The following is a 24634-nucleotide window of genomic DNA, read 5'->3' as shown; positions in this document are numbered from 1 at the left end:
ACTTGCTGCAGGGGCACTCGTGCATATGGGTGGTTTATCCCACATGCACTGACCTCCATGGAACAAATTCCTGATTCCTGTGCTCCAAGCCGAGCACAGGTAAATGCCTGCAGGAGCAGGGGCCGTGGGACTTGGCCCTTTCCCCAAGCTACGTGGCACAGGTCCTCGTGGGCGGATGTTACACCCCCCCTGAATCAAGAAATGCGTACAAAATGACCGGAATGAAATATTTATGGATGGGCAGTCAGGATTTTTTCTTTTTCTTACTTTTGCATTCTTAGCAGCAGCTCCTGTGCAAATGCCAGTAACTCCGCAGCTATTTCTGAATTCAGAACCAGGCAGCGATCGCCAGGAGAGGACGCGGAGGCACAGGAGCACAACCCAACCCAACTGATCTCATCTGCACTTCTGGGAAGAGGAGGAAGGCGCTGGCACCAGCATTCCCAACGTGAGGGGGAGATGAAGGACCACGGGACAGGCAGAAGATTTATATTTCCTTTTAATTCTAGAGGTATTTAGGGGAAAAAAAAAGACATATGAAAGCAAAAAAAAAAAAAAGCTGATCAAGAGATTAAGTGCTCTGGTATTTCAGATCACATGAAAAATGCACAGTTGTGACTTAATACGCTGGGTTTCAATCTAGTGTTGGTATAATGTATGGTAAATTTTGCTATGATACAGCAACTACAGAAATCTGCTCTGAAAACAAGTAACGACAGAGGAGAAGAAAGGTGGGCCCACCATTTCAACACCACAGTCAAAATGGATGGAATGAGATCTGGCTCTGGAAACCATTCCCAGTGGATCTGAAACACGTATCTTCCCCAGTGCCAGGAAGCTCAGTTTTCTTTCAGTGAGGAGAAAACCTGTTATGTATGTAAAAACTGTGATAAGAAATCAGGATGCTAAATCTGCAACACAAATTTGTAAACAACATTTTTTGGTGTCTGTAGCACTGACTCGGGGGAGGTTGGATGTGAAATGTAATTCACATCGAAGTAAAACATTTCATTTCAAATTCTGAAAGCAAGTTGCTGGAAAGATTACCCTGTGTAACAAAACAGTACACTTTTTCTTAGTTTTGCTTTTTACTATTTTACAGTACTTTCCAAGTACAAGTTTAAATATTGTTTTTACATGAAACATGATTTTTTTTTTTTACATGCAGCAAAATGTTGACGTTTTCTTCCAAATTGTTTTCTTCTGGGAGAGAGCAGAACTTAAACCACATAGTGAATATGCCAAATGTCATTTTGGGCAAAAACTGTAAGGTGAATCAGTATTGAAAAAAGGCTACTTCCCTCTCCAAGGCAAAGGAATCCTACCTGTTGTAGTGAAGAATCCTCCAGAGGGTAAGTACATCTCGTGTTAATGGAGAGAGCAGGTATCGGGATACCCAGGCTTTATACTTCATTCTACCACTACCAGCAAGCAAATTGATTAATTTCTCAGTCACGGATGCCCCTTCCATCAAGAGGGATAAGATAATATACACCTTTCACGTTCAGATGGCGTTCAGATTAATCAGTGTTTGTAATATGATTTCAGGTGACAAGGTACAAAGCACCAGAAAGCTAACGGTGGGATAAATGCCTCTGCCCTCAGTGCCTGGGATTTCCAGGACCATGTGCGATTGTGCCTAATGACCCCTGGTGCTTGGGGTGCCTTTTCTGAGTGTCTGCTCCCTACATGCAGCTCACAGGGTGCCGGGAAGCACCACTGAGCTGGTGCTGAACTATGAGGTGGGATTCAATGGCTGTTATGGAGCGGAGAAGGAATAGAGTGAGCGTGCTGTAAATGTTGCTCACACATGCACACAAACGTTAAAGGAAAAAAATTGGGGGAAGAAATGCAGGAAGAAAATGTTCCAAATCCTTGGAAATTACTGCATTTGCTAAAATTTGGCTCTGCAGAAACCTCTCTCGCAGCGGCAATAAGCACTCTGCATAGATGGACTTTCTAACAGTCTCCTGAAATTGGAGGCGTACAAAGAGAAAATTAGCAGGATTGTGCAGGAATCATTTTCAATAATCAAAGGAACAGAACAGCATCTGAAAGCACTCAGCGCTTGAAGCCATGCCACATGCTTTTACCAATTTCCAAACCAAAAGCGTAGATGCTTTGTAACTTCAACAAAACCCTCTCAAATACCAACTCAGCGCGGTACAACAAAACACTCTTAAGATCAGCCGATTATTAAACAATCATTGCCTCATGTAACTCCGTATTTTGATGACTTTAAAGCACAAAACAAAAGCTGACATCCGCGTGTAACTCGCCCCAGGGCTAGATGGAAGCGCAGCGTAACCGCTGGCTCGCATGCTCTACTCACCCCAGGAAGGCACCGCCGCGTGCCTCGCGGTGCTGCGTGCAAACTGGGGTTTGGAAACGGGTTCAAGCTGCTGACCCCACTGACTACACTCAAATGGGCCCAAATGGGCTCGAATGGGCTCACAGCAGCCAGCTATGTGCAGACAACGAGCATGTGGGCTTTTTGTGTAACGAGGCCACGGCCACCTCTTCCTTTCCGCTGCCAGCCAGCTCCACGTCTCACATCGCCATGTGCCGACGAGTCTCCGAACAGAGGCATTTCACCCGTCTTTCGTTGAGGGGTACGCTGCCTTGCATTACCTCGTATTTACTGCAGAATGAGGGTTTGAGCAGAAGCACCCCAAGGAGCACGCAGGAACTGGTCACCTCATGCTGTCCGGCTCCCCTGGCAAAGCCCTGGTGATTTGCGGCCGGGGATCAAAATCAAATTGTGGCTAACAAATGCAGGAGGCTAGCAGTCACCTAAAAAAACACTCATGATTAAAAACAAGAAGCCCAGCTGAAAAACATCCTTTCAGCCTTTGTAATGAACCCTACAGGCTCTTGAAACTTCAATGAGAAACAGTTTTGCCTTCAAGTGTTGGGAGAGTCCAGTAACAGTCAGCAGAAAAAGTATTGTGACATTCCTGGTTCAAGAAAGGGATAATAAAAATATCAGATGTCTCCCTATGCCATGAAACTACACACTGTCAAGGGCTACAGAATAAAAATCAATCCGGATGCTGAACGGCAGTCGAAAAGCCAGCAGACAAGGTTCATTGGGCACATCCCTCAACTATTTGCAAAGATTTAATCTACGAATGCTCTTAAAAATAATCCTCTGGAAATCACATCAAGCACCTTGTCTCCAAAACTGGGTATTAGACCTTGAGGTCAAAATTCATCATTTTTAATAAGAATTCAGGATCAAGATTTAAATAGCATGTGTAATGAAAAGCATGGGAATTATATCTGTCCCAGAAAGCAGTAGAGAAATCCATTGTTAAATGAATATATATTGTAATTCTGAACTCTGCCATGCATGTCTGGGCTTTGCATAAAAAATAATTAATTACTAGGTTGTAACATGGTCTTGAGGAGATAAACAGGCTGGAGTTCAGGGTGTCTTCCTGCTTTACTTTCCCTGATGATGCCAAGAGCTTGAAACATGCACGTCCCTTGCAGACTCAACACAGATTTTAAAAAACAAACCAAACCAAAACACACACAAAAAACAGGAAGAAATATTATTTTGGCTAAAAGCTATTTATTTTTTGCTTTTCTAGAAGATTGATATATTTTATTATTGTATGGCACAGAATCACAGAATCACAGAATCGTCTAGGTTGGAAGAGACCTCCAAGATCATCTAGTCCAACCTCTGTCCTAACACCAACAAGACCTCCACTAAACCATATCACTAAGGGCTACATCTAAACGTCTTTTAAAGACCTCCAGGGATGGAGACTCAACCACTTCCCTGGGCAGCCCATTCCAATGCCTAACAACCCTTTCAGTAAAGAAGTTCTTCCTAATATCCAACCTAAACCTCCTCTGGCACAACTTTAGCCCATTCCCCCTTGTCCTGTCACCAGGCACGTGGGAGAACAGACCAACCCCTACCTCGCTACAGCCTCCTTTAAGGTACCTATAGAGAGCGATAAGGTCGCCCCTGAGCCTCCTCTTCTCCAGGCTAAACAACCCCAGCTCCCTCAGCCGCTCCTCATAAGACTTGTAAACTTTGGCAATAGCCAAAGTATCTGGTGGGGAGGGACCCCATTTGCCAGTACTTCTTATCGCGGTCCCCAACCATCCACGGGGACGGCTCCTCCCTGGTGGGGTGACCCCGAGGCCAAAGGTGCCAGCCCCACGACCCTTGTTTAGGTCCACTGGCTGATTCATATCCCAAAACTGCTATTACCGGCAAGCAGTGACACTATCTTCCCTCAAAAGTGGGTGCCAAGCTGTAACTATAGGCTTTTTTTGTGAACTAAAGCTGTTTATCAATAAGTTTTGAAGTGCTAGATGGCAGTAGAGAGTGTTTTTTTTAAAAAAACACACTACGAAGACTATCTAAAATAAAAGACAAAACAAGTTAATAGAGTTAAGCTCATGGGCTATATAAAAGTGTCAGTAAGAAATTATCAATGCCATTGAAGTTTAAGGCAACAAAAATGCATAACCAACTCTAGCAAACTCGCTCTTTGAAGAAAGCTCTTGGATATAACACACATAATGAAAACCTTCACTGTTTTGGCACCGAGATCCCTTACATCTGTTCGTGGATACAGAAAAATATAAAAGAAAAGTTGTGTAATGCATTTCTCTGCAGCTTTATTTTAGTATAGCCAGATGTCCCGCTCCTGTCAAAATATTTACTAGTAAATATTCAGCAGAGTTAGAATCAAACCTAAAAACCTGGTCCGGATCCAGACGTTGTCAGTTCAGGAAGGATTCTAACTTGGGAGGCAGATACGAGTTTTTCCTCAAGTTTGGGAGGAAAATCCATCCCGTTCTCATCTGTCCTTGAGGACTGAGCATTTCCCATCACGTATCTGGAAGAGGCAAAGCAGCCAACTTCCACCCCCTGTGTTCGGCAGCGCTCCCAAACTCTGGAGCTCGGGAATATGTCGACAGGGCTGCCCCGAGGCTGCCGCTCAGACAGTGCTCAGCTCCGTGTCTCCTTGCGTATTCTGGGGGTATTGTCATCTTTCTGAGTAATCTTTAAATGCGGAAGAGGATTTAGAGTAAGGAGAAAAAAAAAACAACACACCAGACATGACAACGTGTTAATCCATAAACCAGTTAATTTAAATGGGAAATGTGGTGAGGATGAAAAATTAAGTTGATGGTATAGAAGTCATCAGCTGTAATTGTTTCTTAATTAATGACTTGAAGTTAGAAAGCTTGTTATATGGAACCTTGTCTTAAGGCTGGAGAAAATGGAAAAATACAAGGCGGAATTAAGAGTTAGATGCGTATTAAGTTAACATAAATGTGGGCTTAAATGCAAGGAGAAGACAACAGAAGTATTTTTTCCTACCTCTGTGCATGTAGCACTCACGTCCCAGGAAACAGGAGCTCTACTTCTTGCAATAGCTTGAGTCACATATCTATTACAATGAGATTGCAGTCCAAATTCATGATTTTTTTTTTCTGTAACCTTATCTAAATGTGTCTTACTCTTTACCGGATGCCTGGGGGATTTTGTCAGGCTGGCTTCATATCTGGCTCAAGTCCTACATCTTGTCATGCATATCCCCCTGTGGCATGTCACAGGAGATACACTGCACATAACTGAATGTATATAAAAAAAAAAATCTAAACAGAACTGGAAAACTACTTGAGCAGCCTCTGCCTCCCTGCTGGAAGGACAACAGCATGCCTGTAGATAGGAGATACACCACACCTCTGTCCCAAAGCAGAAAATGTCTGCTTCCAAATAGAGTGAATTCTTGATTCAGCACAGCAAAAGGGTTGAAAATAAATCATGGAATAAGGTCAGTAAGCTTGAACAATGTCTGTGAACCCACTGAGGTTGCTGGAACTCTCTTCATCCATACAATCGTGTCCAATATTAAAAAAATCTTAAAATTTTAACAAAACCTATTAATGACTAAGAGGTAATTAAAAACACTGCTGTGTGGCACACTTTCCACTGCCCAAAGTGGTAAAATGAGGTGTAATCCAGCTTTTGTGTGAATTTGAAATGATTTCTGAAGCCTCCATAAGTGAAATAAGATGAATCTTGGGAGCAGCCAGACAGATCTTCAGAGAAATTAAATCAGCACAGGGAGTAATGGCAGAGCATCTGACAGACTAACTTTTCCTTTTGTCTAGGCCAAGTGTGGTAAGCAACCCATCCCTAAAAGCCTGATGGTTTATGTGCTTTGAGGTGGAAACTTAAAAAATATATGAAAAGCTTTATTGTGTGGAGGAAATCCTTGTACTGTGTTTTGTAATCATGGAACAAAGAAGCTCAAATACACTAGGAAAAAAAAAAGAAAAAAGGTCTATATTTGTTCTAAATAAGTCAGTTTTACTCAGGACAAGCAGTTTCTTCCACACTTGATATCATCTTTAACTCATTGTTTCTCATCAAATGACTAGTGGAGATAAGAATTTCCTGAGATAATAGGATTCTATTTCTAAGCAGCAAAAATAAGTATTATCAGATGCTACTTGGCATTCAAATTTGCAAGAATAGAAGAAAATTCCTCCACCCAAATATCAAACATACTAATTTTGGCCAGCATTACATTACAGGAAGGAGCAAGCAGCGGAGGCAGCAACTTTCCAGAGTTGCCCAGTCACTGCCGAGCCCCTCACGCAGGCAGTGCTCCGGACACAGGGATGCTGAGCACTGGAACAATTCACATTATGGCATTACGTGCATCACAGTGCCTAATAACTGGCTATTTCCTACACACTACCACGTTAACAAAACACTAAGGCCTGGCAAACAAGGCTGCCAGAATTCAGTTTGCTTGTACAACTTTCATTTTGACTGCCTGGTAGCTTTAAAATACTTTTCCCAAACTGCTTCCACAGGCAAGGTTCCTCTATTTTTCAGCCTGAATGGATGGTACTAGCTGAATGAGAGCCTGTTCTGTTTTCTGTTGTTATTGGTGTGTGAGCCCAAACCTCAAGCACACGCTGTTCAAATAGTGCTGAAAAGCCAGAACCATTACAATTCTTCAGGGGCACTTTTATGGAGGGTTGTTTTTTTTTTTATGATAAGAAAGTGCACCACAAGCAATAATTGACTGTGTGAATATTAAGCCCACTTTTACACATGAGAAACTGAAATAAAGCACAAGTAAAATGCACCCCTGACATAGATCCGAGTTTGCATTTACCACAGTACCTGGCTTGACGTAGTATATTTATTCAAGCGTTATTGTATATGGCTTGCACTGACTTCCATTGCTGTCAGAAACGTGGAATACAGAATTCTTGTCCAGCGTTGAAATGAATTAACCAGCCTCACGTAGCCAGGACCAAGGTAACTCTGGTGATGATAAAACCATCATCAACATTTTGGGACTAACTGCTGCAGCCGAAGGCTCGGGGCCGGCTCAGAGCCACCCGTACACAGGCTGGTGCCTCGCTCCCACCGATAAATGAGTAGATGGGGAGGGTCAGGGCCACGTACAGCAACCATAGTGACTGGAAGGCAAACACTTGAGGAATTCCTACAGCAAATACGGATTACGGGTAGAATCGGAGACGCCTCAGCCAAACAGGACACTAAGGTGCCGCTCAGAATATAAATCAGTAACTCAAAAAGCCAAGAGACTCGTGCATTGAGCTCTGAAAAGTCTTACGTGACCGTGCTGGCATTTATCAGCCACCAGACACACCAAAGGACCTGAAAGAAAACAAAGGGTATGAAGGGCTTGTGTGGCACTTTGAATGGCTCTGCTATTTTGCAAGGTACAGACAGCTCTGGTGGCACAAACCGATGCGTAAGTACACTATTTCCCACCGGATAATGACAAATCCCAAAGCGAAAACTCCATCAGGAAATGTCTGGGCTCACTTGGCCTTGCAATTATTTCTTCTCTTCACTTCTTGTTCATCTCAGGGCTGCCACTTTCTGGGCGTGTGTTGAAAGCTTAACTGACTCATAAATGTCAGTGCAAACTTTAACCTATAAAGCCAGGCATTAAAATTTCATGGCACCGGAGCTGCAGACAGCAGGGTAGCGCAGTTGCAAAGGTACGGAGCAGAGGCAGCGCTTGGGATCATCAGGGAGGAATTTAGCAGGGTTGGGAAACCTGTGATTTACACAGAGGCAAGACATGCCATTACATATCCTGGATGTGCCAGACCACTGCCTTGTCCCTGTCAAGTGTCTACATCTGATGAGGAAAAGACAGCACAACCTTGCACGCTGCCATTGCAGCTCCTCATCTGGCTTCCCGGCCAGGCCGTTCCCAAATGCACTGCTAGCAGCATCTGAGGGCTGCTCCTCACCCCCCGTCCAGCTCCTGGTATTACTTAATATTTTTTTAACCATATTCACAGAAGCACAGGATAAAGACCAGCTGAGCAGGCAGCAGGCTGGGCAGCAGAAGCGGTGCTTTGAGTTATTTCCTTGCACGGCAGTGCCCTGCAGGAGCGATGGATGCCACGCACCAGGAGTGCCACCATCTTCTGGGCTGGTGGCTCCTGGGAGGCACTGCTGGGCACCTCCTTCTACCACAGGTCACAGAGAAAAAATGACACCTAGTATCTCCCTGCAGTTGTTTCCTAAATGAAAACGTGAGGCAGGTGAGCTTCTGCCCTGAGGGTTATTGCTGTTGATGGTTTGCAATCGCTGTCGTGATGATGAAGAGCGAAGGCTGACCCCGAAGAGCCCAGGAAGAACAGGAGGATACTGCCAGGCTGACAGGGCACGCAGGAATAACACACATACCTGTAGCATCATGCAACTTGAGACCACCCTAAATTAAAATTAAAATCAAGGTGGTCATGAAGAACAACAGAGAGGCCAGCTCATTTCTGGCAGTGCCTAAGTTTGAGGGCCAGCTACGTGAGCTCTGCTCTCGCCTCCTGGCAAAGGCTCTGTCCTTCCCCCGTGCTCTGATTTACCCTGCACCCGTCTGTACCTCACCCTGAGCCTCCTCCGTTGCAGACGTGAGCTCTGGCACCCAGAAGAGCTCCCCACCTCGTGCCCACCACCCCAGAGCACGGGGCAGCGTTACACAGCACGCACGGCCTTCAGCACGAGTAGCCAACGGGGTCACACACCAACTTCATTCTTTCAAAGTCTGAGAAATTGCCTCAAATTTGGGAACAATAACAGGCATGCTCCTGACACCGCAGCAACCCCGCTGCAAAATTTAGACCCTTTTTTTTTTTTTTCAAAGCAGAGCAGGAGGGTACTGCGGCTCCCAGGCTGCAGGCTCGGGGCTCTGCTTTGTTTCAGGCACAGCAAAAACAACATTCTTCAACATCTCCCGCTTAGACATGGCTCAACAGTTTTTGCTGGAACGTTTTTTGTTTTTTTTTTTTAATTTACCCCGAGGTAAAAACTCATCATGAAATGGAAAATTTCAGCTCAAACATACTTAAAATGTGGCAAAATTACAAGCAAATGGGAACAGATTTGAACTAGGGGGTGCTGGACAACCCTAACTAAACACAGCACCAGCAGCTCCACCTCCAAAGCATATTTTGACTCGCTACGTAATTAGCCACGATTCCACACACAGGAATTATGTAAACCACTCCACACATGCTATTTTCAAAAGCCCCAGCCATTCACTGGATACGTCTTTCCACCCACAGGGATCCAATTACAGAATCGGCACCCAAACTCTGGGACAACCAGAAAAGAAAGAGAAGGGTAAGCCAAGACTTTGCTTCACTCTGATGGGCCTCACAAACTCATTTAATTCTTAACAGATGACTCTAAATGGCTTTATTGCAGGCTGTTGCCCTAATATTTAGTTATCCCTTAAGTGTGCACCATTATCTCACTTGTATTTTCCTACAGAGCGAAGTCTGTTGGTTGATGCAAAGCGCTCGCCCCTTCAAAACAGCCTCCTTAGCAGGAAAGGCAGCTCTGTCATACAAAGACCTCATACCTATATATACAAAAAAACACAGAGGAACTGGTCAAGCTGAGTAATGCGATGAGACTGACCTCCCTCTCCTCCTGGAAGACTCATAAACCTGCACGTAAAGGCTACGAACAGGCGTTTTTAGAGGTACCACCCCCATGCGTGGCTCGGATTCTTTTCCTGTGCCAGATGCACATTTAACGGAGTCATACAAACACTACAGCTTCTTAAAACGCTCTTTTAGTACCGCAGTAGTTTGTAGGCTGTTTCCTTCAACATGTGCCTAGCCACGTTTTCAGTAGACCCGCAGTAAGAAGAAACCTTCGGTGGCAGCTTGTAAAGCACGAGGAAGACCCAGCGCGTCAGTGGTTACAACACGTAGCGGGAAGCCTGAGGGTATTTCGTCTCCGGAGCTGCCACCACCCCGCCGCGATGAATGACGTCTGTTCCTAGAGAGCCCTGCCAGGGGTTGTGTAGAGGAAAAGGGATGGGACAGCACACCGACTTCGTTAAAAGCACAGAAACCCACCTACGTACCACAAAACATTAAGCTTTCCATCAATTAAACGCAGGTTCGCATCCCTTCCACTTGTTTAAAGAGAAAAGCTGCACAAGTGCCTCCACAGAAGAGGAGCTCTTTAAGAAGCCACTTTTCTGGACCACGCTGTACTTGGCTCGATGGAGCAGAAGCAATTCTTCTCAGCAAATAGCACGCTGTTAGAAGACTTCTCTCATCCATCTACTGAAATAGCTCCCTAATTTCTCACCATATTTCACCAATTTCTCCACGTACCTTTCCAGACAACGCCAAGACAAAGCTTGTTTTTTCAGCGTGTGTTTTCCCAGCAGCTCGAACACCCTTTCTTCAGTTCTTTACTATTGCTATAATCCAAGAATAGGAGCCTCTAATAAAAAATAGCCATCAGAGATGCCAGTGTAGCATACCGCAGTCTTATAAGCCTAGTATTTTGCAAAATCCAATGCTCTTTGCATTTTTTAAGGTAGGTTTAGCACCGTTGCTTACAGCCAGTCATAATCTGTTGCTTATAAACACAGTACGAGTGTCTTAGAACCGTGAATCCCATCCCTTCAATCAAATCACAAAACAGGTGGCGAACGACAAAGTATACTTTAAAAAGTTATGTCTTCTGCACATTTACAGATGAGGAAAGAATATCTTTTGACCAAGAAAGAAGAAAAAAAGCTCATATATCAGAGGAAAGTAATCTAAACTTCAATCACATCTAAAGCTCTGTCAGCAGGTTTGTCGTACGATCCTTTTGAATTTCTTGTAAGCTAAGCAACTAGATCTGATAGTAAACATCAAACCAGGAAGGCAGCTTTTGAACATCCAGGCTCAGCTGACACAACTCTTTTAAGTTCAGTTCAAAGTAAATTTTGAAGATGAGATAGTGTACTACACCTGAGTGTTTATGACATTCAAAAGGAGAAATACGCAGCTCCATGCCGCAGCACACACTCTGGATGCCCCTTCCTAGCTCCTCGCCTTTCTCTGCTTTGCCTCCCCCCCAAAAAATCAATGGGGCTGCACACCCTGCCCCCTGCCCCAGGGACACCGCGCCGCTAACGTCAGTCCAGTCCGGAGCGGGTTAATCAGAGAGGTAGAGCTGCTTCTACATCTTTTTGTATTATGTGATTAAGCGAAGAGCTGATTTCTCTGGTCCTGTTGGCTTTTCTTCGAGCTTGGCATCCAGTCCCCCAGAACCGCTGCCACTTTCTGAGGAACATTCGGAGCGTTCGCAGGGGCTCTGCGTGCGCAGGACAGCACGAGGATCACCCCGACGGCTCTGAAGCTAACTCACTCATGAGAAGTGTAAAGCAATAGCAAAGGAGTTCTGCTTTGGCATGCTAGAATAAGCAATTTATAACACAAATATCTGTGCAAAACTCACCCTGTCATACTGTTCAGCATTTCCCTGGAAACTCCACAAACCCCACATATTTTGCTAGAACGGATGCAGTACAACTCCCACGAGAACTCTGCAATTTCATCCAAGAGCAAAACCTATTTCACTTTGTTGGCATTCAGGTAATACAGCGAATTGTTACCCTGCAGGCCACTATTCATCTCCTTAAGAGCAGATAAAAACCGGAGCTCCTTAAAAGACACGACTTAAGACATCCTTCCTAAAATAACAATCTGCTCTGCTTTTGCTACTGATGGTAAAACTTCCCTGAGTGTCAGTTTGCATAAGAAAAGGACTGAAGTCTACACCAAAAAGTCCGAGGTTTCTTGCCATCACTTGACTTCCATCATACGTAACTTAAACTATGTGAGCTGCAATAGGAAAAGGTTACCTACAGACTTCTTCTGCTGGAAAATGGAATAAATAGAAGGTAAGAGTCACCTGTGCTGCGCCACTGTAACACAAAATTAGCAAAGAATGATTTACAGCAAATCTGCCTTATTACACCAACAAAAGCCACTGTAACAGTTTGCCCCAAAACTTGTGAAATACTTCAAGAGCTACTTTCAAATTTTCATCTATTTTTTCTACTGTGATAGTCAACATTATGGGAGATGGTCAACCTTTGTGTCCGCTGCGCGAAGCAGCAGCTCTGAGACAGCCGAATCTCTGCCCTTCCGGACAGGGGTGGCTGCATTGAGGTGGAGGATGCTGAGCTTTACCCAAATGTCCTGCACTGTGCTCCCCAGCCCCATAAGCAGCCCGAGGCAGCAGCAGCAGCAGGCTCGTGTCCTCATCCTGGGATGCTGGAACCGGCACCGCTCGCGAGCACTCGGAGGGAGAGCAGCAGCAGCCTTGGCCACCTGCATCCTGGCCCGAGGAGATCTCCAGGAAGCAGCACGTTTAACAGAGCACGACCTTTTTCTCAAGGCAGCACAAATTTAAGCTGCACTTCAAACTGGGAGTGACTACAGCATTTCAGTAGAAACCAGGATGAAAGCAGAAGATTTGGTAATTAAGTAGTCCTGTCCGCAGGACTGCGAGGAGGAACCAGCGTATCCCTTGCCAACGTTTCAACACCACTATGACCGTATTTTGTGTCAACACAGAAGACGGGAAATCTAGTCATGGATCTGGATCTCATTATCTCTAAGTGCTGTACAAAACAAGGAAAAATGAGGTATTCTACCTTAGCAGTCTGTCAACTTTCACAGAGTAGTGGAGCATCCTCTTACCTTCACAAATTCTGTCCAGTCGCTGTCGCTTGACTTTGTGTTTATCCACAAGTGCCATTCTTGATGGTATTTTGCAACTTTCTGATTCAAAAAGCAAAGCAGTCCCCCAGGAACTCAGGAAAACTCACGGGAGTCGGCATGCATAACGCCACTATCGATCCTGTCGAGAGACGAGAGGAGCTGGTGAATGGGACTTCCAACACGGGAGGTGACACCCACCCACCCCAAACAGCCCAGCAGCCTTGCTGAAACCAAGGCTGTGACTTTAGCACTTCCAGCCTCAGCGTCCCACCAGCTCTCACACCGCAAATCAAGCACACAGCCCCTCTATCTTCCCTGCGATCAGAAAAAACCAGCATCCTACAAGAGAACTGCCGAAGCGCTGTCTGGCCTTCCGAGTTTTATTTCTGCCTTAAAAATCTATTCCTAGCAGACAAAATCCATTAAGCTGTTTTGTAGGCTCACAGATACTGAAACATTATTACAGAGTATATAAAAAAGGGAAAGCAGCTTTTGCTCTTCCAGTGCTTTCACACACGCATACACACAACCACTTTCACGTCTTAGTTAAACCTTGCCCTGTAAAAGTCATCACTGGACCTTGAATTTGCAGCAAGACCTTGATACACATCCCAGCTGCCACCAGAGCCCGTCCCTTCACACTTTCTAACGTGCACACCTTTAAATGCCGATAAAATAAAGCAATCCACACAGTGGTGTGCGTGGCATTTGTGAGAAATGCCCTGCAGGCTCTTCTGCAGTTTGGTGACACGGAGGAAGAACCTGAGCAGGTTCTCTGAGGTCTGCTGCTCCGCTTTCTACAGAGATCAAAAGGCTCGTTTCACCCCTGAATGCTCAGACCCCCGTTCAGGCCGCAGACCCCGAAGGTGCCGCCATGGGACGTGCACCCAGCAGCTTCGTGGCGAGGTCCAGCCTTTCAAAGCCACTTCCACAATGGTATTAATGAGTCAAGGCATAAAAGGCGAGACCTCACGCCGAGAGCTGAACTCGAACAGTCCCACGCTGTGAGCACTGATTTTTTACCACGTTACGTTACGCGGCCAGTGACTCACTATCAGGCTATCCCCTTGGACATTTTAAGAACAGACAACCCTGATACGAGCTGTAAACCCTCCGGGGACACATCCTGCCCCAGAGGCTCCAGCCCCCAGCAGCCATTCGCCACCCTTTTAGGGCCATTTGATGTCGCCAAAAGAGCAGAGGTAGTGGAGAGCCGTGACTTCTAGAACCAGCGCAAAACCCCACCACGTCTGGGGGCCTTGCCAGGTCAGACGGGGAAGACAACAGGCAGGAGCAAGACATCCTCTCCCAGGTGGCCATCTGCACCAAGCGGCAAAGTCTCGGCCCCTCTGCCTACACTCCGACGAGCCAGGAGCAGCCACAAACCCAGCGTCACTCGCTCAAACCACTCCTAACACGCCCAAACAACAAAGGCATCCACAGGAGGTGAATATTCACACCGCATTGCCACCAAATTTTTCACAGCGACATAAAAAAATGCCAGGTTGATGTAACATAACGTAGGAAACAGCAGAACAAGCCACCAGGAACAGGAAAAATCCGGGCTGATGTCCACAAGCTGACGCTGGGCGACGTCGGTAACCTCGGCTTCTGCTTCCCCTGGGGTCGGGCAGCACCGGCACCGCACGGCTCATCCTCGTGATACGTCGGGTTCTTCATTCCACATAGTCCCGTCAGAGGATTTTATTCCTCCCCAACAGCTTACGGCTCCTAAAAGCGGCAGGGAAGCAGCAGCTTCCCAGAAAGCACCGGCCTCTCACTTAACAAATGCAAGGGGCCGGGCTGAGCACGCGAGGGGTAAAGGCTCTAACAAAGCCGCCGCGTACCAAGACGACAATTTCATGGAGATTATTGTTATTATTATAAATGGTTATCAATTATGCATCGCATTGATAGTTAATTTATAAAAGGGAAAAGGCTGTGTTGGTACAACTGAATTCTGACTCAGGGAAGATGGGCGATTTCCTGGTAGTTAATGGCCAATTTCCCAGCAGCACAACTGCAGCATAATCTCTGAGATTTATAGCAATAATTAATTGATTTTTTTTTTAAACATAGGGATGCTAAAGAGCATGATTCCCACTCCCATTAATAATTAATGCAACATTTTAAAAGAAGCAGAAAACCTCCATTCCAGAGACAGAAGCTTGCCACAGTCAAAATATTTCTTACAACAAAAATTATGCTGTTAGTGCAGCTAACACAGGAGTAGCTAACAGCATTTCCATGAGCAGCGTTCAACAGCAGACACATGACTTTTTAGCTCTATTAAATCCCAGCCCACATTCAGGGAGAAATACTGGGTTATGAAAAGTCACTTCAGGAGAAAAAAGTTAGCACTTTGTTCTGAAAATGCTCGAATGGTTCATTATGTTGTGACTGCGAGTCCTTTTTCCCCAAACAAAATCAATATGCAGAGTGTATTTAATTTTGACAGAGTGCATTTTCTGATGGACAAATGCTTCCATTAAAGTTCTTTCCTCCTGCCATCTCAATTCACTGTATTACTCCCTGGAGGAAAACTTTCTACAAAAGGAACTAATAACAATCACAGAAATTACCGCTCGTATTAGCAGAATCCCGCACAGCTTAACATAATGCCCACGAACGAACTCCTTCCTAATGATTTTACCCGTTCCATCTTGCTGTGACAGGTGCCTTCGACGGTGCCAACCAGCAATAAAAGCACAACTCCGAAGACTTAACTAAAAATGTGGCAGGAGCTCGCGAGCGGGATTTGGCAGGGATGGATGAAATGGAGAAAAGCAGATGTGCAGGGCACAGAAACGAGCGGATGCTCCCCAGCCTTCGTACGAAGCTGTAATTAAGAGAACGGTTCTTCCATTCGTGGCAGGGAGGACGCAATTAGTTGCACACCCAACTTCAGTCTTCCCTCGGTGATTTCTCCACCCAGCCCAATCTCGAAACAATCGCAAGGCTAAATGTCCCCCAAAATAAAACAAACACAATCAGGTGCAGCAGAACAAAAATCGTGGCCAGCAATTAAAATGCAAGAAAACCTCATTGTATAAGGGAATTTGAGAGAGAGAGGCACACGCATAAAAACTGTACTTCATCTTCAGCAAGATTAGGAAACAAGTGAAGCGATTTACATACAGTAATTGCATGTCCGTGTTAGCCTCCAACAGTGTCTTTCAAAATGTAAATTTTCCTGAAAACCCTTGGACATGATGATAGCCTGTCAGTTATTTATTTATTTAAAGAAGGAATGTGCTTAAACGTGTTGTTTTAGGAAAAAAAAAAACAAAAAACATCCCAAAGTAACAATTTAAATAGCTTCTTAATACCGCCTGTTCAACAACACAGTTCATGAGCCAGAAAGTGGGAGAAGAGAGAGCTGTACAGGGCTTATTCTTCCAGATTCCAATGGAAAATGAAAAGAAAGAAGAGGTGATTTTCCAAAATCAAAGGCGCCGTTGGGCAAAAGCACCAGAAAGGTGACTTCACACATAGGACACTCTCACCTAAGCTCTCACGGAGCGCTGTTTTGTCATCTTCCCGCAGCACAAACACGGGCAACATCTATTTCGACGTGTCCACCACTGGCATCGCCATCCAACCATCCCGGCACCCTGCAGGTGACCGAAGCTCCCCCAACCCCACCGCCCTTCGTGACGCCTGGTCCCCCCGTGCTCCTACCGCCCTGCCAAGCCCCACTTCACCCAGCGGTGGTGGCCGCAGTGGGACTGCTCTCCAACTTCAACCACAAGCACGTCTAAATGACCCAAAGCGGCACACGCACGCTCCCAGGCCCTTGCTGGAGTCAGAAACCTGTTGCTCACAATTTCCGTTTTGTTTTTTTTTTTTTCTTTTCACCCTCTGCGAAACACGGCACCAACAAGACGGAGATGCCCTGCCCCGAAAAACACGTGGCCCCGCGACCTGCCAAGTCTCGTCGTCCTTCCACGCGTCCACGCGAGGTTTATAAAGCCTTACTTAAACGAGGGGAATGGAAAATCCAGTCCAAACGCTCTGATGGCACCGCAGCACATTTCCTGTGCTCTCGGGAAAGGAGAGGTTCCCGGAGCCGCGGCTGGAAGCACACCAGGGTCACCAACAGTCCGTAACAGTGAAGTTAGCGTCTGCCGGTGCCACGGTTAGCTCTCCCCGCCTCCTTCACGTTAAGGTCCAGTTTTTGGAAGCTCGACCCCACTTGTGCTACGGTGTCAGAGCCCAGCTCCGGCATCCCCCGGCGTGAGCCGTTCCGGGGCTCCTCGTGTCGGATGTCGGCAGCCGCCGCGGGGAGGGCGGCGGGGACGGAGCAGCCGAGTTCGGTGCAAGAAAGGAAGCGCGGAGCGAAGAAAGCAGGAGACACACAGAGATAATGGCAGGGGAGGGAGGCGGACAAAGGAGACGGTACAATGCAGGAGGAACACTTTGAGTCATCCTTCCTCCCTGCGCTGGCGGCGCATCCTTAAGCAGGATGCTGCCCAGCTCAGCCCCGACGCCTGCTCTCTCCAGAGCCCTGGCAGGGCTGCAGGGAGGAGGGAGCCGCACGGGAGGGCAAGGGCTGACCACTCGCTCTGCGCCAAAATTCCCCCGTTTGGATGCTTTCTTTTAACAAACAGCAACAAAACAACACGTGGAGCTCGCAGTGTCGAGACACCAGTAAGCACAACAGCTCAGCGGGAACCAGAAACGGATTGAACGTTTCTATGTGTAAGGAGAACAAACACAGATTTTCGTTAGGTGGGATGAAAAATTTTTAGTTTTTAATTTTTATTTTAATGCCCAAGGGACGTAAATCCTCGCACTTGGGAGGAGGAATCACACAGTTTCTGTGTGGCCAAGGTTCGGACTTCTCCCGCTCCATTAAACGCCCTCAGCCCCTGCGTGGGAAACAGGACACCAGGAAAAAGGGTCTTCCTGGCGTGTGGGAAAGCAGTCTCGGCCGGGAATCGAACCCTGGTGCCAGGCTCCCAGCAGCCTGCACCCCCCGGTGTACCCTCAACACCCTCAGAACAGCCGCGGCAGGTCTCTCGCTACGAAATAATTGCTAATTAGCTTTAGTGCCTTTATTAGTTATTAGTATGATTTTGCTGCCGCGGAGCGTTCAGTGATGTTTTGCATTAAGGCCTCTCCGTGGGAATGACTGGATGGCTCCGTGGGTGGCAGTAAGTGCTTTCTGTCTAGGTGACTCGCTTGTTTTCTGTCCGGAAACCTAAAGGATGAAGTCTTGTCCTCTGCTGCCTGCCTGGTGCCTTTCCCCAAAAACCTCTGGGGAAAACACGCTCGCGGGGGTCCTGCAGCCCGGCGCAGAAAGCGGTAATGCGGCAGGTTAGGCATGCTGCATGAAGACACTCCCACGTTAGCACCTGCTGACGGAAAAATAAAGAGCTCTTCTGCTCTTCGCCATGCAGAGAAGGAGAATAACATGCTGTAGGAGTCTTGTGCTGAAGAACTGGTAACAATTTTGAGTAACTCGCTATTATATGAGTGAACAAAATGTACCATAACGGCATATGAGCCTGCACATCTGTTGCTAAATTAAACACGCTACATAACGATTTAGACCACATCTTAAAACATTATGCAACAAGATACAGACTGTGCTAAAATAATAAGGCTTCAAAGACAACACAGAGGGGCTGATGCTGCATTCCCTTCAGCCCTCAAGTCACGGCGAGTACCCCTTGTCAGCTCTACTCCATCAAAGCTACTTGACTCAGTAGATGTATCGCAGTTCTCTATGTCCTTCAAGGGAAAAAATACATACATGGTTCGTAACAACCTCTCTCCTTTCCATCTTGACAATGCAGAAAGTATGAGGGAGGTTTTTGGTTGGATCTGGACTTTTTTTTCCCAAGTTTCTTTAAGAACTGTGTTGCAGGTTGCGAACTGTGTTCCAGGTTGGGTTCTCGCTAGCAAGGCAGACGCTATGAAGACCTGCTGAAATGGCAATATTCAAGTTGCCACAACAGCCGCGGTGCGAAAAAGAAGGGAGTGAGATCCCTAGATCTTGCTCCTATTTTACTTCCAGCATTAATGACTGGCTTAGAGAAAAGAAGTCTCCCCGGGAGATCCAGGTACGCCCCCCTGGCAGCCAGAGACAGCCCTCTGTAGCTCCTCGGTGACTCCTCAAGTTCAGCCAGGCAATACCAGAACCGGCACTCCTTTCACTCCTACAGCGAAACACAAACAGGCAGCCCAAACAGGCTGCAAGAAAATTGCTTTAAAGAAAATAAATGTCATCTCTCTTTCTGCCATCAGGAGTGAGGCAGGTCGATGCTCTGCTCATCCTGCACCGACAGTTTGCAAGAGCCCAGTGGTGGGCAAAACAAGAACCAGGAGCTGGACCCAAATTATCCACTTAGCTTCAAGAGCACCTAATCCATCTGCTAATTAATCATGGGCCTCCTTTAACCTCTCTTATCTTGTTTTTCTAAGTATCTGACACCGATAACGCGCCCTACAGCACATAACTGGCTGGGAAACTACCTTTAACTTTTCAAATAAACAAGAGGAAACGATACAGAAATAATCTTACGGTCTCCTGTGGTCCCTGCCATAATGAAAAATAAAATCTCATTCCACATTTTACCAGCATTTCTCAATTACTTGTCCTTATTTTCACTAATCACAAAGGCTAATGCTGGAGAGACGAACCTTCGCTGGTTTTACATCTGGACAACCAAAAGCTCTCCTCTGCTCAAGCAGTAATTCAGCACCACGCCAAAATCTGCACAGCCAGATTAGAAGCCCCTAGAAAAATGAGTGTTTGCGGGTCTGTTGGATGAGTTATGTGGTTATTTGGCCGTTAGAGGGCATTTTATACTGCAGAGTGAAGCGCGGGCGCACAGCTTGTGAACAGCATCGCTAACCCCCATCTGGAGCTGCTGGAGAACCGTTTCTGTCTGCTCTCATTTAGTAATTGCCACTTTTCAACCTTTCCATATGCTGTATATAGATGAGCAAGCAAGAGCAAGGACAAGAGGAAAATAAGATGAAATAGCTATGATAAAAAGTCCTGGTTATATAAACACTTCGGCGCGCAGCTATTGTTGCTTCCAAGGCTTGGTTTTGTTCAGTTCACTTCCTCCCCCTCCCTAACTCCGACACAGCAAATCTCATCCTTTTTGCCCTCTCAAACAGCAGTTTATGTTTTAAGTTCAAAAATGATTAACTGAGAAAAATATCAAGTTGTGTCTCAACACAGCTATCCATCTCTGGAGCCAGAGGGGAGAGCCCATCTGTCTCCAGAGCAAAACAAAGGCAAATTCAACTTCCTCCCTGCCAGGAGGTAGGGCACGGCCACTTACCTTCAGATGGCTCCTTCGAGTTACTACCGTGCCCCTAAATGTGAACTGTAATCCGTTTTCAGCTTCTGCTGGCTAGGAAACCACACAAAGCCGCCCACTTGCCTGCTCTGGTGTTTTTCCTCCTTCCATCTAGATACAAATCAAATTAGGAAAGAGACAAATATCTCACCATCCATCTCCAAACACACGCATGTTTGTAATCAGGGTGGCCAAACTTCCTGAGTGCGAGCTGCATACCAAGATCTCCACGTGGCCGGGAGCCACATCCTCCCACCCCCGTCAAGCTGCCCGTCTCTCCCACCAGCATGCCCCTGCTGCCGGCCTCCAAGCCCGCGACAGGGCTGGCCGGGTGGTGGCCGGGTGCTTTGGGGCTCCCCACGGCACCATCACGCCTGTCCCGCATGGTTTGCCGAGCCCCAGGGTGGGGAATTTGGTTAAATATTTGTTTTTAGTCTATACTTCCAATATACTCGCAAGTTCATAACAGCGAGTGCAGCAATGGCAAAACAACCAAAAGGAGACGGGATATTAACACTTTCAGCACTCTGGGTGCCCGCGGTGTCCCACCTGTCTAATGTACATGCTCAAGGACCCTGAAACCCAAACCATTTGTCTTTGCAACTCCTTCAAGACTTTGGTGCCGTATCACTCCTAAATGAAAGAAATAGTAAAACAGTAACCCCTGCTTCGCAGCCTGTCCCGCTGCGGCACCCGCCTCCTGCCCTGGGTTTTTAACTGCTGGGTTAAAGCTGCTGTGGGTTGGTGTCAGACTGCCCCGCACGGCACAAACTCCCCGTGTTGCTCAGTGTGTCACAAACTCTTTTCCATCAGAGCCTGCCCTGGGAGCTCGCCTGGACCGGGAACAGCAGGAAGGAGCAGTAACACCCTCTTGTCTCCAGATCTTTGGAGCTGTAAAATTTGCTCTTATTTGAGCACTTATATTTACAAGGCACTCTTACATAAAAAGTCTTCATCTGCATTGACTTATTTAGCAACATGAAATAAAATAGCCTGAAGCTATTCGTGTTGCTTAACATGCTTTTTTTTTTTTTCTTATGTAGATGATGCTCTGTGTAAAGAAATATTCAAAGGGGAAAACTGTGTTTTGTTTGTAACACTTACTACTATCATCGAAGAAAATATGTTCTAGCAAGTCTCTGAAGGGGCAAACAGATGTAATACCTTTAACAGCTCGGCTAATTCATCTTTTGCTGCCCAACTGCTGGTGAAATGGAAAATCTCAGAATGGAAATGCGGAAAACCCTGTTCTTGCGGCCCGAGATCTGTTCCCTCTTTGCTACCTCTTTCCATTGGACTAAGTTCTGTTTTCAGGTACACGGTAGTTTTACTCCACAGAAAAAAAAAGAGTTCAAGAGTTCAAGGCCACGTCCCCATTCAGGCATGCTCCTGCAACGCAAAGCGGTCTCCTTCCTGTGCCGGAGGCATTCCTCTCCCCACCGCCTACGTACAAAAAGGTCTAAGGGAAGGGATGGATGGAGGCAGGAGCAGGATGCTACCAGTGGCACAGAGGAGGAGAGCCCAGCCGGGTGCTGGGGCATCGAGGACCAGGGTTTGGATCGGGAACGGCTCAGGGATGAGGCCAGAGGGTGGCTTTTGGGGAAGGCAAAAGCCTTTTTGGGGGGTTTGGGCTCCCCAGCCATCCCTCCCTCTGCGCCTCACCTTTGCTGCTCTTGCAGCATCGCTCAGGCAGTTTAATTTCCAGAGGGATGAAAGAAGAGGGAAGGAGGGAACAAAGCGAGCGGAGAGAGGTTTAGATAACAGCCATAAATAAAATGAAATAATTCTCCCACCACTAACCTTTAGCAGTAAGTCAGAGCATCCTCTGCGGCCACCACAGGTTTGCATAATCTACACATCTTTCTTATAAGCCTCGCCAGTTTGCTGTATGAAAGCTATTTTGGGATTTAACAACACTCAGGTTATTGACCTAAATTTACACAGGCTCATCTGGAGCCATAACGGTCCATTGTGTGCCAAGGCCTGCTCGGGACTCCTTAATACACAGATTATTGATGCAATGAACTGTGACAGCTCCTATAGAGCTGTTATGGTTTATTGTCGCAACACCTACTCGGGGTCTCTTTCATGCGCAGATCGGTGACACGACAGACAGCAGCGGCCACTGCCAGGGGATGCACAACTCCACGGATTGCCACGAGAGACCTCAGTGGCTTTGGCCTCCCAGGGCATTGCAGCGAGCAGGAGGATGCAGGAAATGCTGGGACCCCCAAACCTGGGGGCGCACGCAGCTGGCTCCGAGAGGGGACATTTGCAGAAAGCGATTTGCTACTGAAAATCGGGATTTGTAAATGAAAGCCCCGGTGGGACCAAAGTTTTATCAAGAACAGCCACAGGCCTGAATTACAGATCAAGGCTAAAAACCTGTATGAGAAATAGATGGAAATTAGCCAGAAAAGATCAGGGTCTAATTTTCAAGAAAAAAAAAAAAAAGGAAAGGAAAACATTTTATGTTCCAGGAGAATGAAAAGAGAGCGAGTGCAATGGGAAAGTGCACAAATATCTACATTTCTCCCTTCTTTTCCTCTTGAAGAGCAAAAATAATCTTAAAAGGCTGAAAGCTAAGCATGGTTTAAAGGAATTCCCTCGTGTAGGGAGACCTCAGGCCAAGAAAAGAAAAATTAAAACATTAACACTTAACCAAGTGCTCACAGCCTCTTCCCAAACAGCAGCGACCGGCTCAAAAAGCTGCAGCTGGCTTTCCACTATCGTGTGCATCTTCCCCACTATTTACCAGGAGCTTTTTTTAACATCAGTGACACTTCACATTCAAAACTGCCGTTAAAAATAGGCTGTTGGTCCTCCTGGTTTAACCCTCCAAATTCCCTCCTCCCGCCTCCCCGCACACCCGCTGGCTCTGCCTCCTGCTCCTGCTGCCATCAGGGGCGATGCAGGGGAAAGCGGGGACCCCAGGGACCCCCACTGCTGCCCCCCAACCTCGTCCCGCACCAGAGCGTCCCTCTCATTCCTTCCCAGAGCTGGCAGCAGGAATTATTTGTGATAGGCGAATTGTTACAGGCCTATTCTGCATCTCCATCTCCCTTCCCACCTGCTTTTACAGATGACATGAGTCGAAGGCTTAAAAAACCACCATCCAACACTAATGTTTCCTCTTCCCTGCAATCAGCAGCTCAGCCAGGAGAGGAGAGAAATTCCTTTGTTATCCTGCAACTACTTAACTGCTGAACCTTCAAAACCTCCTCAGGAAACAGGCCTGGTGAACGGCTGCTGCAAGGAGCCCTGCACGAGAGAGACTCGAAAATCAATATCCTTCACCCAACTTATCAAATTTACTGAGGACATTTATACAGCATAATTAAATAGAAAAGAGATACAAATACAGAAGAGTATTTGCACGGCACTGCATAGCAATTGCATTACCTCTGGAGCAGAGGACACTTTGACAAAAAGGAGGGAAAACACCATACATCAACCAAAGGAGCTGCAAGGAGCATGGGCAAGGTCTCGGTTCTCATTGCTCACGGGGAATGTTTAACACGTAGGTAAAAACAGCCACAACATACACACCAGCACATGCACCTAAGGCATTTCGGCAGGTCCTGCTCAGTCAGCCAAAACGACGCCATCAGAATTAGGTCGGTGATGAACGTGCTCCAAAACACGCCGGTGCCTCTCGGACTCACGCAGGGTCTCCAGCATGTGTTGGGGCGCTTCCCCCTCGCTGGTGTGGAAGCAAAGCAGACGCTATTATGTTGCCTTTCAGCATATGAATGTACCAAATAAAATCGATTTTGCTCAGTAATCCACTCGCTAAGTTCGTGATGTTTTCCACAATCAGCAGCCGTCTCCGCAGGATTGCGAGATAAAATCTTCTGTGCAAGGTTAAACCTGGGAACGGCTGACTGCCAGCGCAGGGCAAACTAAAACACTGCAGAAAAGGCAAACTAGATTATCTGGCTATTTGTTAAACAATTCTTCTCACAAGGGTTGTATTACAAGCGTGCTTTGTGAATGCCCCTTGCGTTCAGGTAGAGCCAAAGAGACTGGCTCCTCTTTTAAAGTCCCTACAAGCAGCACACTGCTGTAGATGGGACATCTCTCTTGCCATGTTGACCTCAAAATTTAGAGCAGCCCAGCACAGTGCTGGACATAAGGTGTGAATACCGGTGGGTGAAAGCCTGGTGTCTTTGTGAGAGGCACCCAACTACAGACTTCACGGTCTTCAACTTCACACTCAAAGGGTTGATCTTCCTAAGTGCCCACACAAC

General features: G+C 46.6%; 1 protein-coding gene across 7 annotated transcripts in view; it reads right to left on the bottom strand.

Annotated features, from left to right (window-relative positions):
- Window positions 1–24634, bottom strand: part of CTBP2 (C-terminal binding protein 2) — a 124647-nt gene that overhangs the window by 41976 nt on the left and 58037 nt on the right. For 3 of the 7 annotated variants that reach the window (XM_050711855.1, XM_050711856.1, XM_050711857.1), the window contains exon 2: window positions 13045–13204. The exons of 1 other annotated variant lie outside the window; for it this stretch is intronic. In XM_050711855.1, coding sequence (XP_050567812.1) covers window positions 13045–13102 — 58 coding nt within the window. In that variant the 5' untranslated portion in view covers window positions 13103–13204. Of the gene's footprint in view, window positions 1–13044; window positions 13205–17043; window positions 17434–20366; window positions 20491–20535; window positions 20563–24634 lie in introns of those variants that run through there. 3 more of the 7 variants (XM_050711853.1, XM_050711852.1, XM_050711854.1) reach the window with 3 other exon arrangements.

Source organism: Cygnus atratus, chromosome 7 (assembly GCF_013377495.2).
Source record: "Cygnus atratus isolate AKBS03 ecotype Queensland, Australia chromosome 7, CAtr_DNAZoo_HiC_assembly, whole genome shotgun sequence".
Taxonomy (NCBI): Eukaryota; Metazoa; Chordata; class Aves; order Anseriformes; family Anatidae; genus Cygnus; species Cygnus atratus.
Note: the sequence above shows the minus strand (reverse complement) of the source record. Positions and strands in the feature narration are given on the sequence as shown.